The sequence below is a fragment of the Phascolarctos cinereus genome, unplaced genomic scaffold (assembly GCF_003287225.1).
Source record: "Phascolarctos cinereus isolate Bilbo 61053 unplaced genomic scaffold, phaCin_HiC Scaffold_726;HRSCAF=1367, whole genome shotgun sequence".
Classification (NCBI taxonomy): domain Eukaryota; kingdom Metazoa; phylum Chordata; class Mammalia; order Diprotodontia; family Phascolarctidae; genus Phascolarctos; species Phascolarctos cinereus.
The window spans coordinates 101,764,247-101,785,260 of NW_027556098.1; the positions used below are offsets into that span (position 1 = coordinate 101,764,247).

Consider the following 21,014-nt stretch of genomic DNA (forward strand, 5'->3'; position numbering starts at 1 on the left):
AATACAAACATGAATCAGATTTGGAACAGGGAATTTTTTCCCCACATAGGAAATGAATTACTAAGCAATAAAGAATCATAGAATGATTAAAATCAGTTGAAAGGCTAGTTTTCAAATGCCATTGAGACCTTTGTACATAGCTTCATTGATAAAGCTTCTTATTAGCTATTTTACATTACATATCTAGCGAATACAGCTCAATCAGTGCCAAGTGGTGGGATTCCTCTGGATGTCTCTTTCTGTGTAGTGGACTCATCTGGCCAGTCTGCCTTTGCCACTGGTTCCACGGATGCCTATGGGAGGCTTTGGGGGATAGGAAGAGTAAAGGAAGATGCTGACTTCTTTTAGAGATCTCATAAGACCCTATACCAAAGGAGAAGATGCAAACAGGGGGCAGCCTCCCATCCCAGACCCAAGCTTGCCTAAGAGGTCGTGAGCTCATGGCTTCAGACCTGATGTAAAAAGGGACATCCTCCAAGCAACTCTCTGGTTCAGAAAGTCATATTCACAACTTGAAGTAAAAGTGAAATGGTCCTGAGGGCCAGACATTGCTCTTTTAGTATATCCACAAAGTTTATCAGCCTATTAAAAGATTTATCATGGTCAACAAGAGCAAATAAGAGATACCTGCCCCTGATAAGGGGAGGGGGAAGGACCCACCCCCATTACTCTTTCATAAGGGGGCATTACATAAACCTTAAGGTTTATAAAACTTAAATATTATGTAAATGTGAGCTATGATTGTTACTTGCTAAATCTGTATTTTAAAATTAGATATATATGGAACTTATCTTCAAAACTGCTTTTGCCTGTGAAGCTCTTTTCTCTATTCTCCTGTTGCCAAATTCTCAAGGCTCAAACTGTTGTCTTAAAGACTAGAATAATTCCTGTAGTTCACTTTTTTAGGCTTGCTTATTTTACACATATTCCAAGAGTCTCATGAACTTGGGTTCTTTTCCCACGAAATTCAATGCATGTGCAATATGCCAAGGATACAAATGTGATGAAAAGGGGTCCAAATCCTTTTGCCTGAAAGCAAGATTCTGAGCTTTCACCAAAATACAATCACGTACTAATGCAACAGTTTCAAAAATTTGAAGATAATCCTTGACAATTAATTTTATGTTGAAATTCATTTCCCTCCCACTTTGGCCAAACCAACTGTAAAATTATGATCCCAAGTTTTATCAACCATTTGTGCTAAATTCAAAGAACTTTGGAGTCCACAGTTCCATTTGGCTGGACTATCTGAAATTTTTATTTCCCTGAAATATTGAACTCCCTAACCCAGACCTTTCTTCCCATTTCTCATTAACATAGACAAAGATTGATACATTTTAAAGATTTTGTGAAATTTGCACTTTGCTAAAGAAAAGAAACTCTTATTTCTTAACCAAATTATTAAAACGCCAGAGAGCACATATATTTAAACAGCACATATGAATATACACCCTCCCAGCACAACAAATAGAACAGCAGATTAGCCACTGAACCTTAAAATCTTCCATGTAGTCATTCGCCAGACGGAGAGAACCACCGGGTCTCTTAGACTAAACTGTGGAGAAATCTAAAAACTATCTTAAACCCATGTTGCCATGTTTGCCGCTTGGGCTTCTGTCTCAGAGTCTTTGCTTGTTTCCTCTGAGAGTCCTGGGAAGTTATTTCTCTCCTGCTGAGCAGGAGCTCTACGGTTAGCTGGAGAGCAGGGATCTGGCATTGGTCTCCTTTGTTCTTTTATAGAAAGGAGAGTGTTTTCCACCTTATCTCTGGAAAGATGCTCCCTTAGGATGGGAATCATTTCTCCAATGGTTCCCCTATGCTCTGATAAGAGCATTGTGATGAGTGACTTCCATTGCAAAGGAGCCGAGTGAATTAACTGGGCCCTGTTGTGATTTGACAATATTACCGCATTAGGTCCTGCCAGGCCCGCAGCCTTCCCCAGATAAATCCACTCTATCATTGCTTCCTCACGCAGGCGCTGCACTGCCTCATCTAAGGACATCCACGGATTGGGCAAAGGGTCATTATGGTCCACCCAAAAGGGCCACCTTTGCCGCCAGCACTGAAGGCACCATTCTAAGAGGGGGGTATAGGTCACCCCTAGGGGAGCGCCGCGCAGGATTGCGTTGTAAAGCATGTCACGAGTCAGTGGCCCTAAAGATCTTAGCGCCTTAGCGTCTAGCACCAGGGAATCCGCCCCTTTGTCTAGCACCTTCAGAATCCATGCTTTCAAGGATTCTCCTGGCTTCTGCTGGTATTTCTCAGTAAGTGAGGCCAGATCATAAGTAGTAAAGCTTGGAGAATTTCTAAAGGTACTCTGTTGCCCTTGGAGATCTGTGGTCACCCGGTGTTTGGTTGCAGGTCTAGATGCGACCCTCATCCTGCGCTCCCAATGGGGAGGGGAAGATACTTTACAGTTACCCTCCCGAAAAGTCCTCTTCCAGTCTCTGTCTCTATCCTGGCTCAGTAGTCGTTTGCACTTTACAAGTACTGTTTGGCCATCCGCTAAGGTTGGCCCTGGAGATAACTGTTGGGAAGGGGTTGGCTGAGGCACCGTTGGTGGTGGAGGGACCTGTTGGGTAAGCGATGGTGTCTGTAGGAGAGGCGCCGATGCTTGCTGGGGAGGTGCTGACGAGGATGTTGGTGGTGGTAAGTGTTGGAGAGCTCCCGGCGGAGATGTAGCTGCTGATGTGAGTGCCTGTTGGAGAGTTGCGGGCAGGGGCGTTAGTGGTAATGCAGGTCCCTGTTGGTGTGGAGAAGACATCTGGGGAGAAGATGTTGTTGGCTGGATCTGAGCTGGACAGGAAGGATCAGAAGAGGAAGCATCAGAAGAAGGAGAAGAGAAAGGATCAGGGGAATGAGCAGCGGAGATGGCTGGAGACGATGAGGGAGCAGAAACAGAAGGGGAAGGAGTCCGGGAAAGGACCCTAGAAGGGGACTGGAAAAAGGAAGAGGACGCGGGAGGAGGAGCAGAAGGCTCAGACACCTGTTTAGGCTCAGGCTCAGAGAGGGGAGGGGTAGGCATCGAGAGGAAAGGTCTCGATGAAGGCACGGCCAATTTAACTAACTGTGCCTCCAGAGCTTCCACCTTGGCGATCTGAACTTTCGAGGCCTCTTGTAAAACTGTCTGGGCAGCTGCTGTCATAGTAGTCTTGTTCTGCACGTTCTGGAGTTCCTCCTGAGCTCCATCCAGCTGTGAAGCCAATTTCTCAATGACGGTGAGCATCAACCAGAGCAAACTGCCTGTGGCACCCCTCCTCTTAGGCGTCAGCCTGCAGATAATCCACTGACTCACTCCATCAGGATCTGTGGGACATTCCCCTTTGTTCCAGTGCACTGGGCTGCTGACCTGGGAAAGCACTTTAGCCACACAATACCACTTGTTGGTGTATGGCCAACCAGGAATTCTCTTAGGAACCTCCTGTTCCCCTTTTCCCTTAAATCGTCTTCTGAAGAAGTCCATTCTTGTTGAAAAATCACACATCAGACACCAGTTTTCCTGGGTGGGCTCATCCGTATTCTTCAGCAAGATGGTCAGGACACACAGTTGAAAGTAAAAGCTGCTTTACTGGCAAAAGGAATCCTCCATTAAGAGTGAAAGCAATTCTCATATAGATACATATGTAAGTACATCACCATGTCCTTGAATTAGGATAGTCTTGAAGATCCTTGGCTGATGGACTTCTAGATGCCAATATTCAAATCATCATTCTCCATGTGCCTTATACCTGCTACTTCAGGCACCAAAATCAGGAGAAAGCCTCTGATGGAGAGGTTACCTCAATTTATACTGTTCTAGAACAATGCTGGCTGTCATCCAAGCATCATGTATAATGTCAGATAACTTGGGACAAAAATGGTTATTATCCAGATGCTGTGTAAATTTTGAAAGAATCTTATTTGGATAGAATTCATTATACAAAGAGACTGTTTTATCTCTTTTTGTTTTGTATGTCCTGTTCCAAGATGTTGGCCGCTTGCCACATGCCACCTTCTTGCAAGAAAGACTTGAGATTTTTAATGCATTACAGTTACCTATTGGTGGAAGATAAGATTGTAAAGGTAGTTTGGGGCCATATTGTTGAATTTTTTGAATGCTAACCTGAGGAGTTCGGATACTTCACTTGGCAACAAAGAACCATTTAAGGCTTTTGAAGTGATGAGGGTTCACAAAGAATCAGACACAACTTAACAACAACATGGCATGTAGAAGTTTTCAGCTATAAGTCAGATAGAAAAATCCCATGGCTTTTAAGGTGTGATTCCAAGCCGATGGTAATACTTCCTCTTTAATGTCATTTGCAATGACAAAAGTATCTCCATTTCTGATGTTGAACCACTTGACAATGACAAGTACTTTAGTGATGAAAATTTCCCTTTCCAGGTCTTCAGTAAGTATGGTTGCTGAGGAGACAGGACCCATAGCACTTGCAGAGGCATTTGGTTGGTTGCATTCCCAGAAGTTCTTTCCCTGAATAACTGGTGTGAAGCCCATGCTGGAACCAAAGTTCCTGGTCTGAGAGAGTACTACTGTTCTCTCAGGACTCTTGCACTTACCTGCCTGTCAGAGATGGGTTAAATAAGTGATGGTGGTAGGTGATGGTGGACCCCTTTTCCATAAAGGCTGAGTGAAATGAGAGTGGGGAAAGAGATTCAAAGCAAAGATCCAGTCAAGAGATAATTTGTTGTTATTGTTGTTTTTAATCATTTCAGTCATGTCTGACTCTTTATGACCCCAGTTGAGGTTTTCTTGGCAAAGGTACTGGAGTCATTTGCCATTCCTTCTCCAGCTCATTTTAGGGATGAAGAAACTGAAGCAGAAGGGTTAAGTGACTTGCCCAGGGTCACACAGCTAGCAAGTGTCTGAGGCCAGGTTTGAACTCAGGAAGAGGAGGATTCCTGATAATTTAACTTAATTAATTAGATTTAATTTATTAAGTCACTTCAAATGTATGAGCATCTCACTCTTTTATAGAATCACGTGTTACTTGGATTCATTACAGGGGACAAATATGGACTGAATGCCCATCAAATGGCCATCTCATCAAAAGGCCAGGAAGAAATCATATATCAAGTACTAAATTATTTCATTGAAGAAGAGCAAAGTGAGTAGCGGGGAAAAACACACTGTGGTAAAATGCCCTGGACTTGGAGTCATAGGACCTAAGTTCAAATTCTGGCTCTGGCACTTAATAACCTGTATGACTTTAGACAAACCATTACACCCTTCCAAAGGAAAGGAAAGGAAACAAGCATTTATCACCTACTATGTGCCCAGCATTGTGTACTAAGTGCTTTATAAATCTTACCTCATTTGATCCTTGTAAAAGCCCTTGAAGGTAGGTACTATTATTATCCCCATTTTATAAATGAAGAAACTGAGGCAGAAAGAGGTTAAATGATTTGCCCGGGGTCACACAGCTAGTAAATGCTGAGGCTGAATTGAACTGGCTGTAGGCCCAGTGTTCTATCCGCTACATCGCCTAGCTGCCTCTACCTGCCTCTGATCCTCAATTTCTTCATCTGTAAAATTAAGGAGTTGGACTGGATGGTATCTGAGATTCTTTCCTTCTCTAACTCTATGATCATAATAAAATCCTCTGAATCTATCATCCCATGATCATTCTTAGCCCCATAAACAAATGAGTATAATTTCCTACATATTCATGTATTGATGGGAAGGGGGAAAGAAATCCCTGACAATCTTTTGCTCTGACATGAGGAACGTTTTTGGTTTTAGTGGCATCTGCCTTTCACTGTAGCTGGACCCACTTTTCCCAATCAAGTTGTCGTGCCTCTGTCATTGCTGCTGAGGAGCAGCTGGCCTCACCATGTCAATTCTGCCTTTCCTAGCTCTTAGTGTGGCCCCCAAGCTCCCTTGCTTCCTCTAACTCAACAGCTGTCGTATGCTTAAGTTTCACTCAAATATTGCAGTCACAGTAAGTAATGCATTCAAGATGTCAAATCTTGATTGAAGACTATGGATTAAGACTATGAATAAATTCATCAGTCTGGTAGAAAATAGCTCTTTTTGAGCTTTGAGATGGTTTTTTTTTGTATTTGTAAATCCAGTGCCAAACAAACAAAAATTCAGTAAAATAAAATCTAGCACTTTTATAAAACTTGATGAAAACAGTATTTCAAACTGTACAGTCACTAGAAGTGTAGTTGTAGAAAAAAAGATTCCCACAATTCCCTTGGGAATTCCAGTATCTTCTGATTCCTGTGCCTTGTCTATCATGGCACCTCCCTTTTCTTTAAGGTCGTTCTTACTCTCTACTGTTCTCCATTTTCAAAGGGGCCATCCACTGCTTATCTGCCTCTCTCCTCTTGTAGCCACCACTGATACTTTGTTTTCTTTGCTCTTTCAGACTGAAAACCAATATGGCCAGTCAACACATTTTCAGCCACATCAGTCAGCATCACAGCTGTTTGCTGGCTAGCAAATAAAAGAGAAGCTCCATCTGCTCTAAGACTTGGAGTTGCCCTTCTCAAAGGCAAGTTTTCAGACTTCAATGACTCAGCAGAGTTGGCGTAACTGCATTCCATTCTCTTCTTCCCTACCTAGGGGTGCAAGCAGTGGCCCCACACATAGGCACACAAGCTTAAGAATTCTCAGTGAGTCTTTCTGAAATTGAAGATAAATATAGGTCCAACTATGGACCCCCACAAATCCTTTTCTATGGACCCTTTAAATTCACATCATGACCCTTTGTCACTAGTGCCTAACTATATACATTGTCTTGAAACTTTTGTAACAAGCCTCCAGAATACATTGGAAACGAAGTCGGGGAGGAACACAAGCTGGCAACTTTCTCTGGCAAAGCCCTTGTTACCCTTACACAACATTTATTAAGTAACTATTAGAAGGGAGACTGTGGGATACAAACTACAATGAAATAGTCCCTGCCTTGAGGGGGCAGGGGAAGAGAAGAAACATTTATTAAAGACCTATCATGAGCCAGATGTGTACTTTACAAATATCTCACTTAATGCTCACAGCAACCTTGTGAAATAGGTGCTATTATTACCTCTATTTTATAATTAAGGAAAGTGAGGCATACAGAGGCTAAATGACTTACCCAGGGTCACACAGCTACTAAGTATGTGAGCTTAGATTTGAACTCTGACTCCAGGCCCAGTGCCCGATCCAGTGTTACCAGCTAGCTGCCTCTGAAGGACAGGTATTCTACTGGAGGGATATAGCATGTGCATTATGTGATGTCATTGGTCCTCTTCAAAAATGAAGGATGAATAACAAGAAACAAATAAATAGAAGGTTACTTGAAGAAAGAAAAAGCAATATCTGAGAGAATTAGTGAAGGCAGGCTTCCCAGATGAGGTAAGCCTTAAGGGAAGACAAGTATTCTGAGAGGTGGAGAGGAGATTGTCTATATAAAATGCTGACTTCTGAGGTTGTAGTCCCGTCATGTCCAACTCTCTGTAACCTCATTTAGGGTTTTCTTGGTAAAGATACTAGAGTGAGTGGTTTGCCATTTTCTTCTCCAGCTCATTTTACAGATCAGGAAACTGAGGCAAACAGGGCAAAGTGACTTGCTTAGGGTCACATAAGCTAGTGAGTCCCTGAGACTGGATTTGAACTCAGAAAGATGAGTCTTCCTGATTCCAAGGCAGGTACACTATCTACTGCTCCACCTAGCTGCCCTTAAAATGCCAACTGGTAAAGATTAATAGTCCAATTCATCTAAACCATAGCAAAACTGTATGTGATGGACAATAATATTAAATACATCTGAAAAGACAGGTAAAGGCTGGGTTGGGATAAAGGTGTTGAATGCAGGCTAAGAAGTCTGTTTAAGAGGTCAGAGAGGACCCCTGAAGATTTTCAAGCAAGGGAGGAACTTGGTCAAAAGTGTACCTTGGAAGGTGATTTTGACATCTGTGTGGAAGATTGGAGAGAGAGGAAAGCATGGAAATGCAAATCAATTAGGATAATGGTGGGAGATCACTAGGGCCTAGAGTAGGGGTGGGGAGCCTGCGGCCTCAAGAACACATGTAGCTCCCGAGGTCCACAAGTGTAGCCAAACTGCACAGAACAAATCCCCTTAATAAAAAGGTTTGTTCTGTTAAAAAAAAAAAGGGGAGGGGAAGGGAAAGACTAGTGGGAATGTTTGCTTCTCCAGAGCGTGGCAGCACACAGGGCCCATGCTCAGTGCAAGCTTGTGGATGGGTTACAGTGTCAAGTTGAACTGGTCAGTTCTAGAATCAAAAGCATGATGGGAAAATAGTGATGGGCTGGGAGAACCAGGACGTGTGGAGAGATTGCATTGAGCATGAAAAAGTGAGCTTAAAGAGAGTGACACAGGGAGAGATATAGAGGAAAACTGGATTATGATCCGAAAGAGTCTGAAAGAGCCCATTTGTAGGTAATGGCAACATATACCATATTAGCATAGGGCCAGCTAGGTGGTGCAGTAGATAGAGCACTGGGCTTGGAATCAGGAAGGCTTCATCTTCCTGAGTTTAAATCCAGCCTCAGACACTCGCTTGCTGTGTGACCTTGGGCAAGTCACTTAGCACTGTTTTGCCTCAGTTTCCTCATTGATAAAATGAGCTGAAGAAGGAAATGGCAAATCACTCCAATATCTTTGCCAAGAAAACCCCAAATGGGGTCAAGAAGAGTCAGACACAAGTGAAATCCCACAACAGCAACAATAAAGAGTATTAGCCTTCTCTGGGTGGCTGAGGTGGATGACATGAGATGTGATGAGGTTAATGAATTAGGAGGCCAGGATATTAGTGGAGAAAGGAAGGTATCAACATACATATTAAAGCCCCCCCAATAGGAGGCTGAGGTTTGGATGACTGTGAGCCAGGTATGGAAATCCTTGAGAAAGGAAGAAGAATGACCTGAAGATGAGTAGGAATATTAACAAACATCAAGCTCCTAGTAAAGTATACTATCTGGCACTTTCTTTTCTTTTTCTTTTCTTTTTTTGGACTGGGCCTTTGATTTCATTGGTATAGGGAGCTCTCGTTGCAGCAACTTTTAATCTTAGAGCAGGTATCAAGCATGCTGTGGAGTACAGTTGGAACTAGATTAGAATATAATTGGGAGACATTTGACAAAATAAATCAAACATAGATAACATTACATATAGCAATGCGTGGCTGTGAGGATCTTTATGTATAGATAAGGGGTCTCCATTTCTATTTGAGTTTCACACCACTGTCTTAAAAAGTTGCCTGAAGCCCAGAGAAGTTAAGTGACTTGTCCAAGGTAACTCAGCCAGAGAGCCTGAAAGGAGATGAGGTTCAGTGATGGAAACAGAGGGAGCATCTGTAAGTGGCAGAGAGGAGTAAAGAGTGTGCTTACTTCTCTTCCTTGTTTCAGAGAACCAGAGATAAGGGAAAATGGAGGGTAACAAGGGAGAGTATGAGAGAACAAATATACTGTACTGGAGAGGGGCACCAGAGATGTGGTATAGTGATAATAATAACAAAGGGGGCAGCTAGGTGGTGGGGTGGGTAGAGCACTGGCCCTGGAATCAGCAGGACCTGACTTAAACCATATGGGTTCAGGAGGACAGGGCTGAGCTGGGGGAGGGAGAAAGGGAGGTGAAGAGAAAGTTTTTGTTTTTGTTTTGTTTTGTTTTTATCAACAGATGAAAACTGAATTGCAGAGCTCAAAGGAGGAGGAGGTGGGAGTTTTCTGGCAGTAGATAAACCATGGTCTTTCTCCAGTTTCCTATCAAATCCAACACCATCAGTTGACTGGGTCTCTCTCCAGAGTTCTGGGATGGTGGAGCACCAACTTTATTCTAGGGCAGTGGTCTTAGCCTTTTCTGTCTCCAAACTCTGGGGAGCTGGGAATAAAGAGAGAAGGGAGACCAGATCAGGAAATCTGGGTAAGTAAATATCCATTAATCTATCTCCCAGGGGACCACTTTTGAAATACACTGTTGTCCACCCACCTCTTCCTGAATATGCTCTTCTTCTTTATTTTGCTTGATATGACTCTTTCCTGAATCTCCTCCTACCTGTCTCCTACCTTTCTCAGTATCATTTTGTAGACCACCATGATCTCCCACTTTCTAAGTGTGAGTGTGCCCTAAGGCTATATCCTGAGCTCTCTCTTCCTCTCTATACCTTTGCCCAGTTATTTCCAAACCTCAAGAGCTGCACCTTTGAGAGCATATGAATTAGCATCATGTCAAAACAGAGGAAAAGAGACAAATTGTGAGAGATATTGTAAGTTGAAATCACAGGATTTGGAGACTTAGTGAGTTTGAGAATCAAAGGAGAGGGAACAGTCAACTATTTCAAGTCTGGATGATAGGGAGAATGGGGGTGCTATTTAATGTAAGTAGGGCAAGTCTGACAAGATGCTTTAGGGTGTGAGTTGAGTTGTTAGGGGTGACATAGTTCAGAGACAATGTGGAACGGTAAATGGAGCACTGAGTTTAGAGTCAAGAAAATCTGGATTCCAATTCTACCTTATACTTACTAGCTGTGTGATGATAAGCAAGTCTTAAAACCTCTCTTATTTTAGGTATTTATGAAGAACATAAGCCTCCATATTTTTTTAGCCTGGCTTCCCATTTTTAAGAGAATGTGGTGGTGGTAGGAGCTGAATAGCCTAGCCAGAAGTCCAGAGTTACCCTTATTCAGTGTGATTTCAAAAGTGCAGACAAGACTGATGCTTCCTTAACCCACACAAATCTCTCATTGGCTAGATGATGCCTGGAATTTTATTATGAAAAACCCATTCTTTCAGCTAAGGCTATGCATTAAGATGTAGATGCCCCTGAGAGGGATAACAGGTGCAAATGACTAACAACTTTGAGTGAATAAAGGCTCTAAGAGGAGATTCCACTATCAATGTAGCATTTGTGTTTATCATTTTCTTTTCTGAGCATCTGTAATTGTTTTCAAGAGAAAAGCAAAACAAATCAAAATCAAACAATGTTGTTTCTTCAGTCAAACAGAAGTCTCCTCTACCATGTCCACGCTAATACATGTCAAGTCACCTGCTTACAGTGCACAGACCCTTTTACTCAATTTAGTTCATTTATTTTATTTTACTCATTTATTTTACTCATTTAGTTCATTTATTAAACATGTATTAGATGCAAGACAATTTGCTAGGTGCTTGGGATACAAAGACAAGAATGAAATCGTACCTGTCCTTGAGGAGCTTACATCTTCTTTGTCAAAGAGCAACAGCCAAATTATTGAAAGTAAGAAGAAAAAGGATAATATATTACTCTAAAGGCTGAAGGGACCTTAGAGATTATCTAGTTATAACTTCTGTTTTACAGGTGAGCAAACTGAGGTCCAAAACGATAAAGTACAGTTTGGGAAAATCTTAGGGGTACCAACAATGGACAAATTAGGTTGGGTCACAGGCCCCCTTTCCTTCTGTTATTAATATCTTCCCTGTTGACTTATCTGCTTTTTATTGAGGTTTCTGAGTTTTCTTTCTTATGAGATTTTTGGTAATTTTATTCTTTCTTTCTGTTTTTTTTTAAATGCAATTGGGGTTAAGGGACTTGCCAGGGTCACACAGCTAGTAAGTGTCAAGCGTTTGGTCTGAGGCCGGATTTGAACTTGGGTCCTCCTGACTTCAGGGCCGGTACTCTATTACTGTGCCACCTAGCTGCCCCTATTCCTTCTTTCTTATATTCCCCTATCACCAACTTTTTGACTCTTCCCATCTTGATGTCAAATCCCCCAGAGCAGAGCAAGACATCAAAGTGGCCTCAACCTCCTCTCTCATTGGGGAATTCACTTTTCATTGGCCTCAAACCCTGTCACAAGTGACTTTGGAGGAGTCAGAACTGACTTCAGATGGAATGCCAGTCTTTTTCCTTAAGGCCTGGTGGAGGGCCATGTACATGCTAGTGCCCTCCCTCACTTCCTTCTGCTCTTTAGTTCTCTGACTGAGCACCCTGTAATGTACTGGCCCCACAGACAGACCATGCTTCTACTTTCCTCTACCTCCTGTTCCACTGATAGGGGAGGAGGCAGAGTTGAAGACTGCTCCTTGTTGCCACAGATTAGTGGGGTGAGGCCAGGAGCAGGATATCTGGGAGACCACAGTAGGAGCAAGGAAATGCCCTAATGGATGACAGCACAAGTCAATGGGTCGGCTTGTCCCACCCTGGGCTAGCGGGGGAGGAAGTGCTGAGGTAGCATGAAATCAATTACAAAATTAGCCAACCCGGGGCAGCTAGGTGGCTCAATGGATGGCGCACTGGCCCTGGAGTCAGGAGTACCTGAGCTCAAATCTGGCCAAGTCACTTAACCCCAATTGCCTCACCAAAAAAAAAAAAGAAAAAAGAAAAGAAAAAAAGAAAAAGATTAGCTATCTAGCTGTTAATTCACCAGGCTGTTAACCTTTTTAGAATTCTTGATATCTTGATCTGCAGAGGCAGCAGCAAGTGCTTTACTTCTTGTGTATAATTCCTATTTGGGGGTGTTTTGCAAGTTTTGGAGGACTAGAGAAAACATCCAGCCCTCTAGCTTGTTGGGTCACGGAATTCAGTTTCAATTATTGTAGTGTTTTTGTTTGCATTTACATGTTTGTAGTCATTGCTATGGTGTTTTCTTGGTATTGTTTGCTTTACTTTATATCAGTCTATATGACTATATGATATAAAGACTAACAGTCTTTCTATGCTTCTCTCATTTATTTTGTTGGGAGCAGTAGCATAGCATAATGGATGGGCCTTGAACGCTCTCAGAAAGACCTAGATTCAAATCCTTCCTCAGGCATTTACTACTTGTGTGATTCTGGGCAACTGATTTAACCTCTCTGTGATGCAGTTTCTTCATCCCTCAAATGATGAACTTGCAAGATACCTTCTAGCTTGAAAGCTATGATCTTATGGATTTTAAAAAAAAATTTATTCTGAACATAAACACCAAAACAAATCTTTCCATATGTATACAGCAGTACACAAAAAGATGATTTTATATGAAACTGTGGATATCCATTTCATTGTTTGTTTGATTTTTAAACATACATAATAAATTCAGCATATAACTTTCAAAACTGTCTTTCTTGTCTGTATTTCTTTCTGAATTTCCTTCTATTTTCTTCTAGTCATTTTAAGAACATTTCAATGACCCTCTTTCTTCTACCCTCCCCTACTCCACCTTTGATTTCCCTATTGGTAACTACTCCCTTCCCAACTACCCCCCTTCCCCATTAAAAAGAGAAAAAAACAAAAACAAAACCTTGTAACAAGTAAGCATTGTAAAGCAAAACAATCCATATGTAGCCATGCCCAAAAATGTATGTCTTTTTCTGCTTTTTGGGTCCATCACTGTCAGGAGATGGATAATATGCTTCATTTTAATTGTCTGGAGGCGGTCATTGCTTTGATAAGAGCTTTTAAGACTGTCAAAGCTCTTTTTCTCTACAATGCTATTATACTTGTATAAATGGTTATCCTGGTTCTGCTCACTTCATACTGCATCTGTTCCTATTTCCCAGGATTCTCTCAAATTTCCTTTTCCATAACTTCTTATGGTACACTAATGTTCTATTGTATCTATACAACCACCATTGTTCAGCCATTCCCCAAATAATAGTCACACCCTTAGTTTCCAGTTCTTTTTTTTTCCTTTTAATCTCCTCTTTAGGATAAAGAAGTCCATTTTCCTTAAAATCATTTCTTCCTTTGTGTTATCACCCCTTGTAACATCTCCTCTACTTATCCCCATGTATTTCCCAAATGAGTTTGATGTATTTCTACTTTTAACTCTTGTGTGTATGTGTGTTCAATCTTCCTTTGTCTGATTCAGAAATGAATGAGGGTCTTCTAATACCCACTCCCCAACTACTTCCTCCATGTTTGTATACTCTTCTCATACCCTCCAATTATGAGGATCAAGATCAACTCCCTTCTTCTTCCTTTGTATATATTTCTTCTTGCTTCCTTTTTCATTCCTCTCTTAGAATCCTCAGAGCAGGACTAACCAAGCCCTGGGTCCTTTGTTTGTCTTTTTTAACTCCTTTAAAGACATTAAGGTTCTGAAGGGACACTTGTTGCTTCTCTTCCTATTGGAATGTTAACACTGCTCAAATGCATTTACCTTTCTGGCTTTCTTTGGGCTCACGTTTGCATTTCAAAATTCCTACTCAGCTCTGATATTATCATCAAGAATACTGGATAGTCTCCTCTTTTTCCATTAAAGGTTTATCTTTTTATATGTAGGATCACACTCGAGTTTACAGGATAAGTTACTATTGCTTATAAGTCCATCACTTTTGCCTTTTGAAATTTTGTATTCCAATATCACCTCTGATTTTTATTAGAAGCTTCTAGGTGATTCTAGATCCAAGATCCTTTCTGTGATCGTTACTGTGGTAACTTGATACTTTCAATCTTTCTTTCTCGTTGTTTGGAATATATTTGTATGGAGTATATTTCCATTGATGTTAGAGTTTCCCTTGTTTAACTGAATTTTTACTACACTGGCACTCATCCTTTCTGAAGTTTTCTTTTTCTTCCCTCCATTCTTCCCTTCCCTCTGTCCCTCCCTTCCTCTTTCCCTCTATCCCTCCCTTATCTTCTTCCCTTCTTTCTTTTCTCTCTTCCTCCCTTCCTTTTCCCCTCCCTTTCTTCTCTTCTCTCCTTTCCTCTTTTCCTTTCTCCCTTCCTCATTTCTTCTTTCCTTCTTTTTCCTTCCTTCCTTCCTTCCTTCCTTCCTTCCTTCCTTCCTTCCTTCCTTCCTTCCTTCCTTCCTTCCTTCCTTCCTTTCCTTCTCTCTCTCTCTCTCTCTCTCTCTCTCTCTCTCTCTCTCTCTCTCTCTCTCTCTCTCTCTCTCTCTCTCTGTCTCCCTCTGTTTCTCTATCTGTCTGTCTCTCTTTCCTTCTTTTGTCTGGGTCTCCCTACTTTGACAAGGCTGGAAGTGCAGTAGCCACTTACATCCCAATACCACTATAGATAAGCATGGGTGCTTTATCCTTCTTTGTTTTTCCTACCTGGGCCAATCTGACCTCCTTAAGCAGCCCGGTAGCTCCCTGAACCTGATGGTTCACTGTACTACTACTGGACATATGATCAGTTTTACCTAATACAGCTCAGCACTTCTGAATTCAAGTGGTCCAACAGCTTCTGCCTCTTGAGCACCAGGAGCTGCAGGTGTGTGTCACCATACCTGGTCTGAGGTTTACTTTCAATAATAATAGCTAATATTTTTATAAATATTCAAGTTTTGCAAAACACTTTTCATACATGTTTGACCATCATAACAACCCTGTAAGTTAGGAGTAATAATAATAATAATAATAACATTTATATGTCTTACCATGTGCCAGACGTATGAAGTGCTTTACAACCATTATCTCATTTGATCATCACAACAACCTTGAGAATTAGGGGCTATTATCCCCATTTTACCGATGTGGATCTGAGGCTGAAAATAATGAAATGACTTGATCAATGTGTCTAAGACAGGCCTGAAACTCAGTTCTTTCTGACTCCAAATCCAGTATGCTATCTACTATGTCGCATAGCCACTGCATATTATTCTAAGAAGATATATGTTACTGTTAATGTTTTTTATGCTGTAATCCATACTGAATTTCCCATAGGGATAAAGAAAAACCATTCCATGGCTGCCTACCATCAATACATATTTTGTTCAATGTCTGCTATTCACCAGAAATGATGCTCTTCACCTCTTCTATTTACAATCTGTATCCTGTTGGGAAAATCATTTTCTAACACTTGTTATCCTCATTTGTAAAATGGAAAAGTTGGATTAGATCCTAAGATCATAGATTTGGAGTGAAAAAGGGACCTTAGAGGCCATTGAGTCTAATGTCCTAATTTTACAGATGAGGAAAGTAAGGCTCAGAGAGGTTAAGTGACTTTCCCAGACTCATTTGGCTAGTAAGTTTTTGAGGTAGGATCAAGTCCAGCATTCTATCCACTATGCCATACAGGTACCTTTAAATCTATGATCCTCTGACCACCATGGTCATCCTGGTCTTGTGGTCCATATGTAGGTAGGCTATGAAACAGCCCAGAAAATAGTCTCTTGATTGAATGCAAGCTCCTTGAGGTCAGGACCTGATTTATTTTTGTCTTTGTATCTCCAGCATCTAGCACAATGTATGGTCCATAGCAAATGTTTAATAAATATCTGTTTAATGAATAAATTGATGCTAATTGATGAAGGTATGCAAAGCACTTAGAGAAAATAAGAGCTGTCCTCCAGTTTAAAATTTCTATGGGGCACATCTCCAAGTCAGGAGAGTCAGGAGACTTGAGCCTAATATGAAGAGGAAAAAAAATTATCAGTGAATTGGAAGGATTTATTAGTGAAGTAAATCAGAGATTGCGTTTTAGGAGAAGAAATTTAACAAACAACAATTTGGATAATCAGTCCAGATCAAGAAAAATAAGGAGGTAATAGAAGAATAAGGAGGAACAAGGAAGATTAGAAGTAGAAGTTGAAGATGAAGACTCATGAAGGATAAGGAGCAAGTAGTTGGCAAGACAAGGTAAGGTAAAGAAAGGTAAATAGAACAATTAACTATTTTTCAGTTGTATCTGACTCTTCATGACCCTATTTGGGGTTTTACTGGCAAAGATACTGGAGTGTTTTGTCATTTCCTTATCCAGGTCTTTTTTACAGATGAGGAAACTGAGTCAAACAGGGTTAAGTGACTTGCCCAGGGTCACAGAGCTACTGAGGCTGGATTTGTGTCTGAGGCTGGATTTAAACTCAAGAAGATGAGTTTTTCTAACTCCAGCCCCACCACTGTATTCACTGTACCACCTATCTGCCCATCGAATAATTAAAAGGTTAGGCAAATTGATATAGTAGATTCATAAGTGAGTCAAATAGGTGTAATATACAGAAGCCTGCTGGAAGGCTTAAAGGGAGGTGGGTATAGCTGTGGCTTTGGGGTTGTGAAGACAAAGGGAAAAAATTTGAGTGGAGTTGTCAAATGATTTAGAAGTGATAATTAGCTGAAAAAACAAAACCTTTTATGAAGGTTTAGGAATGAACTGTAAAAACCTAGGAGTAGTTTCAAGAAATAAGGCTGAAAATCTCAACCATTATGAAGAGTTAAATTATGCAGTGATTTTCCTGGATCGTGAGATATTTTTGTTTCTGCCACCTGTGAGTGACTCTTATCTGCATTTCAAGAATAGGTTAATCTCCCTCTTGAAGGAGGATGCAAAGGGATTACAGTATGTTCAGAAATAGATTCAAGTCTTCAACACGAAAAAAGGGGGACCCTAAGGAGGGGAAAAAAGTTTTGTCAGGATGATGGAAAATGGAAGTGTGACATAAAAGAGGAAAGTGAGGAAAAGGCCACCTGTACAATTAAAGCTAAGAAACAGTCTTGAGGCCTTTTCTGAGGAAGAGAGATCTGGATGCTCTAAGGAAAAAGAAACCTCTTGTCCTCCCAGGTCAGATACAATAGAGCTGCAGAACTTATTGGGTGAGAGATTTTCCAGCGTTGGGCATAGGGAAGAAGAAAAAAACAATAATATTGGTGATTCCCTGCTGATGGGTACTGAAGCAGCTATTTGTTAACTTTGATAACCATAGAAAAGTTTATCTTCCTGAGGCATGTATCCAAGATGCAACAGAAAACTTCTCAAGATGTCTATTCACTTCTGGTGCTCCAAAAGCATTATGAAGTCTAGGGTAAGAAAATGAAGACCATAGGGACAAAGGATGTGTTTTCTTCACTGTTGTCTATTGAAGGTAAGGCATCTAGAAGAGAAAGTTTAATCTGGGAAGTGAAGAGCTGGTTAAGAAAGTGGTATCTGAGGATGGGATTTGGATTTTTGGAAGGGAAGAAGCCAACAGGCACTTATGAAGTACTGTGCTAAGTGCTTCAGAAATATTTTATGATTTGATCATCATAACAACCTTTAGAAGTAGGTACTACTGGGCAGCTGCATGGTGTGGTGAATAGATGACTAGCCCTGGAGTCAGGAGGACCTGAGTTCAAGTCTAGCCTCAGACATGTGACACTAGTTGTGTGACCCTAGGCAAGTCACTTAACCCCATTGCCTCACCAAATAAAATAAAATAAAATAAAGTAGGTACTACCATTATCCCTATTTTACAATTGAGGAAGCTGAGACAAACAGAAGCTAAGTGACTTGCCCAAAGCCACATAGCTAGTAAGTGTCTAGGGCTGGATTTGAACTCAGGTCTTCCTAACTCCAGGTCCAGCTCTCTAATCACTGTGACACTTGATGACACTATATAGAGTTGACAGATTCTTGGCCAGAGATAGAATACACTTAACAAACACTGATAAATCCCTGCATCACTTTGAAAACCTTAGAGATGACAAGACACCAAAGAATGATTATTTCTCATGGGCTATTGTGCCTCTTCCCCAGCTTTGTACATGGCCCCTGAGAAATCTCCAAAATCATCAGTGAGATAGACTTCAAAGAAAGTCAGAAATTACAAAACCACTGAAAATTTTAATTTTTTATAAGTCAATAGCATCTTTAAGTTCACAGAACAAAACTATTTATCAAAACCTATGGTGCCAAGAAGTCTTAGTACATTTGCAATACCAATAGCTCACATTATGAGCTATGAATGATTTGTAAAACTTGATTTTCAGTAGACAGTAATTCCTCTAAAGTTCAAGGGGTTCTTAACTTGGGATCTATGAACTTTTTAATCTTTTGACAACTGTATTTTAATAAAGTTGATTTTCTTTGTACTCCTATGTACTAGTTTTATACATTTAAAAAAAAATTAGTCTGAGAAAGGGTCCATAGGTTTCACCAGGCTGCCAAAAGGACTGTGAGACGAAAAAAAAATGTTAAGAACCCTTTCTTTAAACATTATATTACAAGAATAGTGAGGTAACAACAATAATAGAAGCTTAATACTTGTTTTTAAAAAATTGAATTGAATTTAAAATTATTGGAAACAGACTAGTTTCCAAGTAGGATGAAAGTTTTGAGATGAAACCTGGGATGGGGAACAAAAGCCAGAAGCAATCAGCCCCATGCTTCTTGCAGTGGTGGACAATGGAGGAAAGTGGTTTGTTTCTTTATACCAGATGGGCAGTAGATACAAAAGGCTCTCTAGAGATTTATATACTCCTCCCTTCAGCGTTCCCCCCATTTCTCCCTTTCTGCCCCAGCCCCAGATCTATTGTCCTTCTTTAGACCACAGCCTGCCTCTTATTCTCATCCCTTGTCCCAAGGGGAGGGGAAAGAATTATGCAGGAGGAGAGATAGGTAGTGCAGGCTTGAGTGCCTCTAGCAGAAGTGGGTTGGCCCCTAGTAGGGCTCTTAGCAACGTCTCTGGTCTGACCCTCCCCATACATGAGAAAATCAAATCAGTGTATCGTTCTCCAGATCACCATGCAGTATCAGAAGCACAGCATACAGCCAGTCTCCTGCTCTGCCTGTTAGTGACCAGCTCCTTTAGATCCTATGGTTTCAGGCTTCCCAAAGAGCGACTGAAGTGGGTGGGAAACACCACCAAATCTCCCCTGGTAGCTGGCTTCCACTGAAGTTTCACTGAGCTTCCATGTACGGTATCGGTATCGGTCGGTATCTCTCTCCTCTCTCTCTCTCTCTCTCTCTCTCTCTCTCTCCTCCTCATCTCTCTCTCTCTCTCTCTCTCTCTCTCCCCCCCCCCTTCTCCTCCCCCCACCCCCCACCCCCGACAAACTGGGGCTGTTCAGCTTTCTGGATTTCTTGAGGAATGGATTAAAGCTCCATCCGAATATTGTTACATTTTCCTTTTCTGGATCAAGAGAAGCCCTGCTCACTCTCTCGATTTAAAATGCACCCCCCCTTCCCCTCCCCCCCAACCTCCCTCCCCCGTTTCTACGTGCTCTGCTGTTACTGCCCCTGCAGCTGCAGCTGAGACTCCTTACATTTTCTTCCTGGCCCTTTAAACCGAAGGCACCGCTGCATTTCTTCTGGGATCTGGTGGAGGCGGCTGCTGCTATTGTTTGAATGACGGCTGTGTTATCTCTTCTCTTCCAGAGATGGCTAACAGGGGACCAAGCTATGGTTTAAGCCGGGAGGTGCAGGAAAAGATAGAACAGAAGTATGATCAGGACTTGGAGAATAGACTAGTGGACTGGATTATTCTGCAGTGTGGAGAGGACTTAGAGCACCCACCCCCTGGCCGGACCAATTTTCAGAACTGGTTAATGGATGGAACGGTAAGTATTGATTGAGCTTTTGTTTCTGGTGGCCGAGGTAAATTGGCATACTAGAAACGCATCTCTCCGCTATCCTCTATAGACAGGCTGCTGGTTTGTGTTGCTAGGCTGGTTCTATCATTCAAGGATTAACAATCTCCTGGTCTCTCCATGTTCCACACTGTCCCGCCTGGACAACTCCCTTTCTAGCTAGCTTGGTGGGCTTCCATGCCTCCCAGGCATTTCTGATGACTTTGGAGGAAATTTCAGACAATTTGAAACCGACTCATCCTCTCTTAAAACAGACAATAGTTCCTTTTCACCCTCACTGTTTTTTGTTTTTGTTTCTTTTAAATCCTCTACCACCATCAGCCACCTATGGTCTATTAATTTATTTCAGAATCTTTTTGTTTGTTTTGTTTTTGTTTTTTTGTTTTCCCCCTAGTTGGTTTCCGTCTGGTGTTGTGGTGCTCCTATTGCTTTGTTAAGGAGACCAGAGCTGAAACTCTGTGAAGCCCAAGGAGATCATTATTTAATGATTGTTTTTCAACCAGATGCTTTCAGGGAGATAGAGTGCTGCCTACATGAGCTTGTGGCTCAAGCAATCCTACCAGCCCTGCCCTCATGCTGTGATTTACTGTTACGTAATATTTAGCATATGCTTTCACTTCATTTTCTTGGTTTGGACTTTTTGTAGGGGTGTGTGTGTGTGTGTGTATGTGTGTGTGTGTTTTCCTATGGAGGAGAATTAAGTAAATTTTCTAATTCAGTTCTTTGTCATAGCAATAGCATGTGCTTGGTTGATCATCAAGCTTAATATCAGTTTTTTGGATAGAAATTTTTAAAAAATGAATAAGTAGATGATAAATGTTACTGAAAT

At 41.4% G+C, this 21,014-nt stretch overlaps 2 protein-coding genes across 2 annotated transcripts in view; one reads left to right on the plus strand and one right to left on the minus strand.

Moving 5' to 3' along the window:
- Positions 1-1,425: 1,425 nt before the first annotated feature.
- Positions 1,426-3,960, minus strand: LOC110222258 (uncharacterized). Its single transcript, XM_021007176.2, has one exon. The coding sequence runs from the start codon at positions 3,482-3,484 to the stop codon at positions 1,580-1,582; it is 1,905 nt and encodes a 634-aa protein (XP_020862835.2). The 5' UTR covers positions 3,485-3,960; the 3' UTR covers positions 1,426-1,579.
- A 5,738-nt stretch (positions 3,961-9,698) lies between these two features.
- The window catches only part of TAGLN3 (transgelin 3), a 32,175-nt gene continuing 20,859 nt past the window's right edge, over positions 9,699-21,014 (plus strand). The window contains exons 1-2 of the mRNA XM_021007189.2: positions 9,699-9,869; positions 19,974-20,155. Of these exons, the coding sequence (XP_020862848.1) occupies positions 9,761-9,869; positions 19,974-20,155 (291 nt within the window). The 5' untranslated portion in view covers positions 9,699-9,760. The remainder of the gene's footprint in view (positions 9,870-19,973; positions 20,156-21,014) is intronic.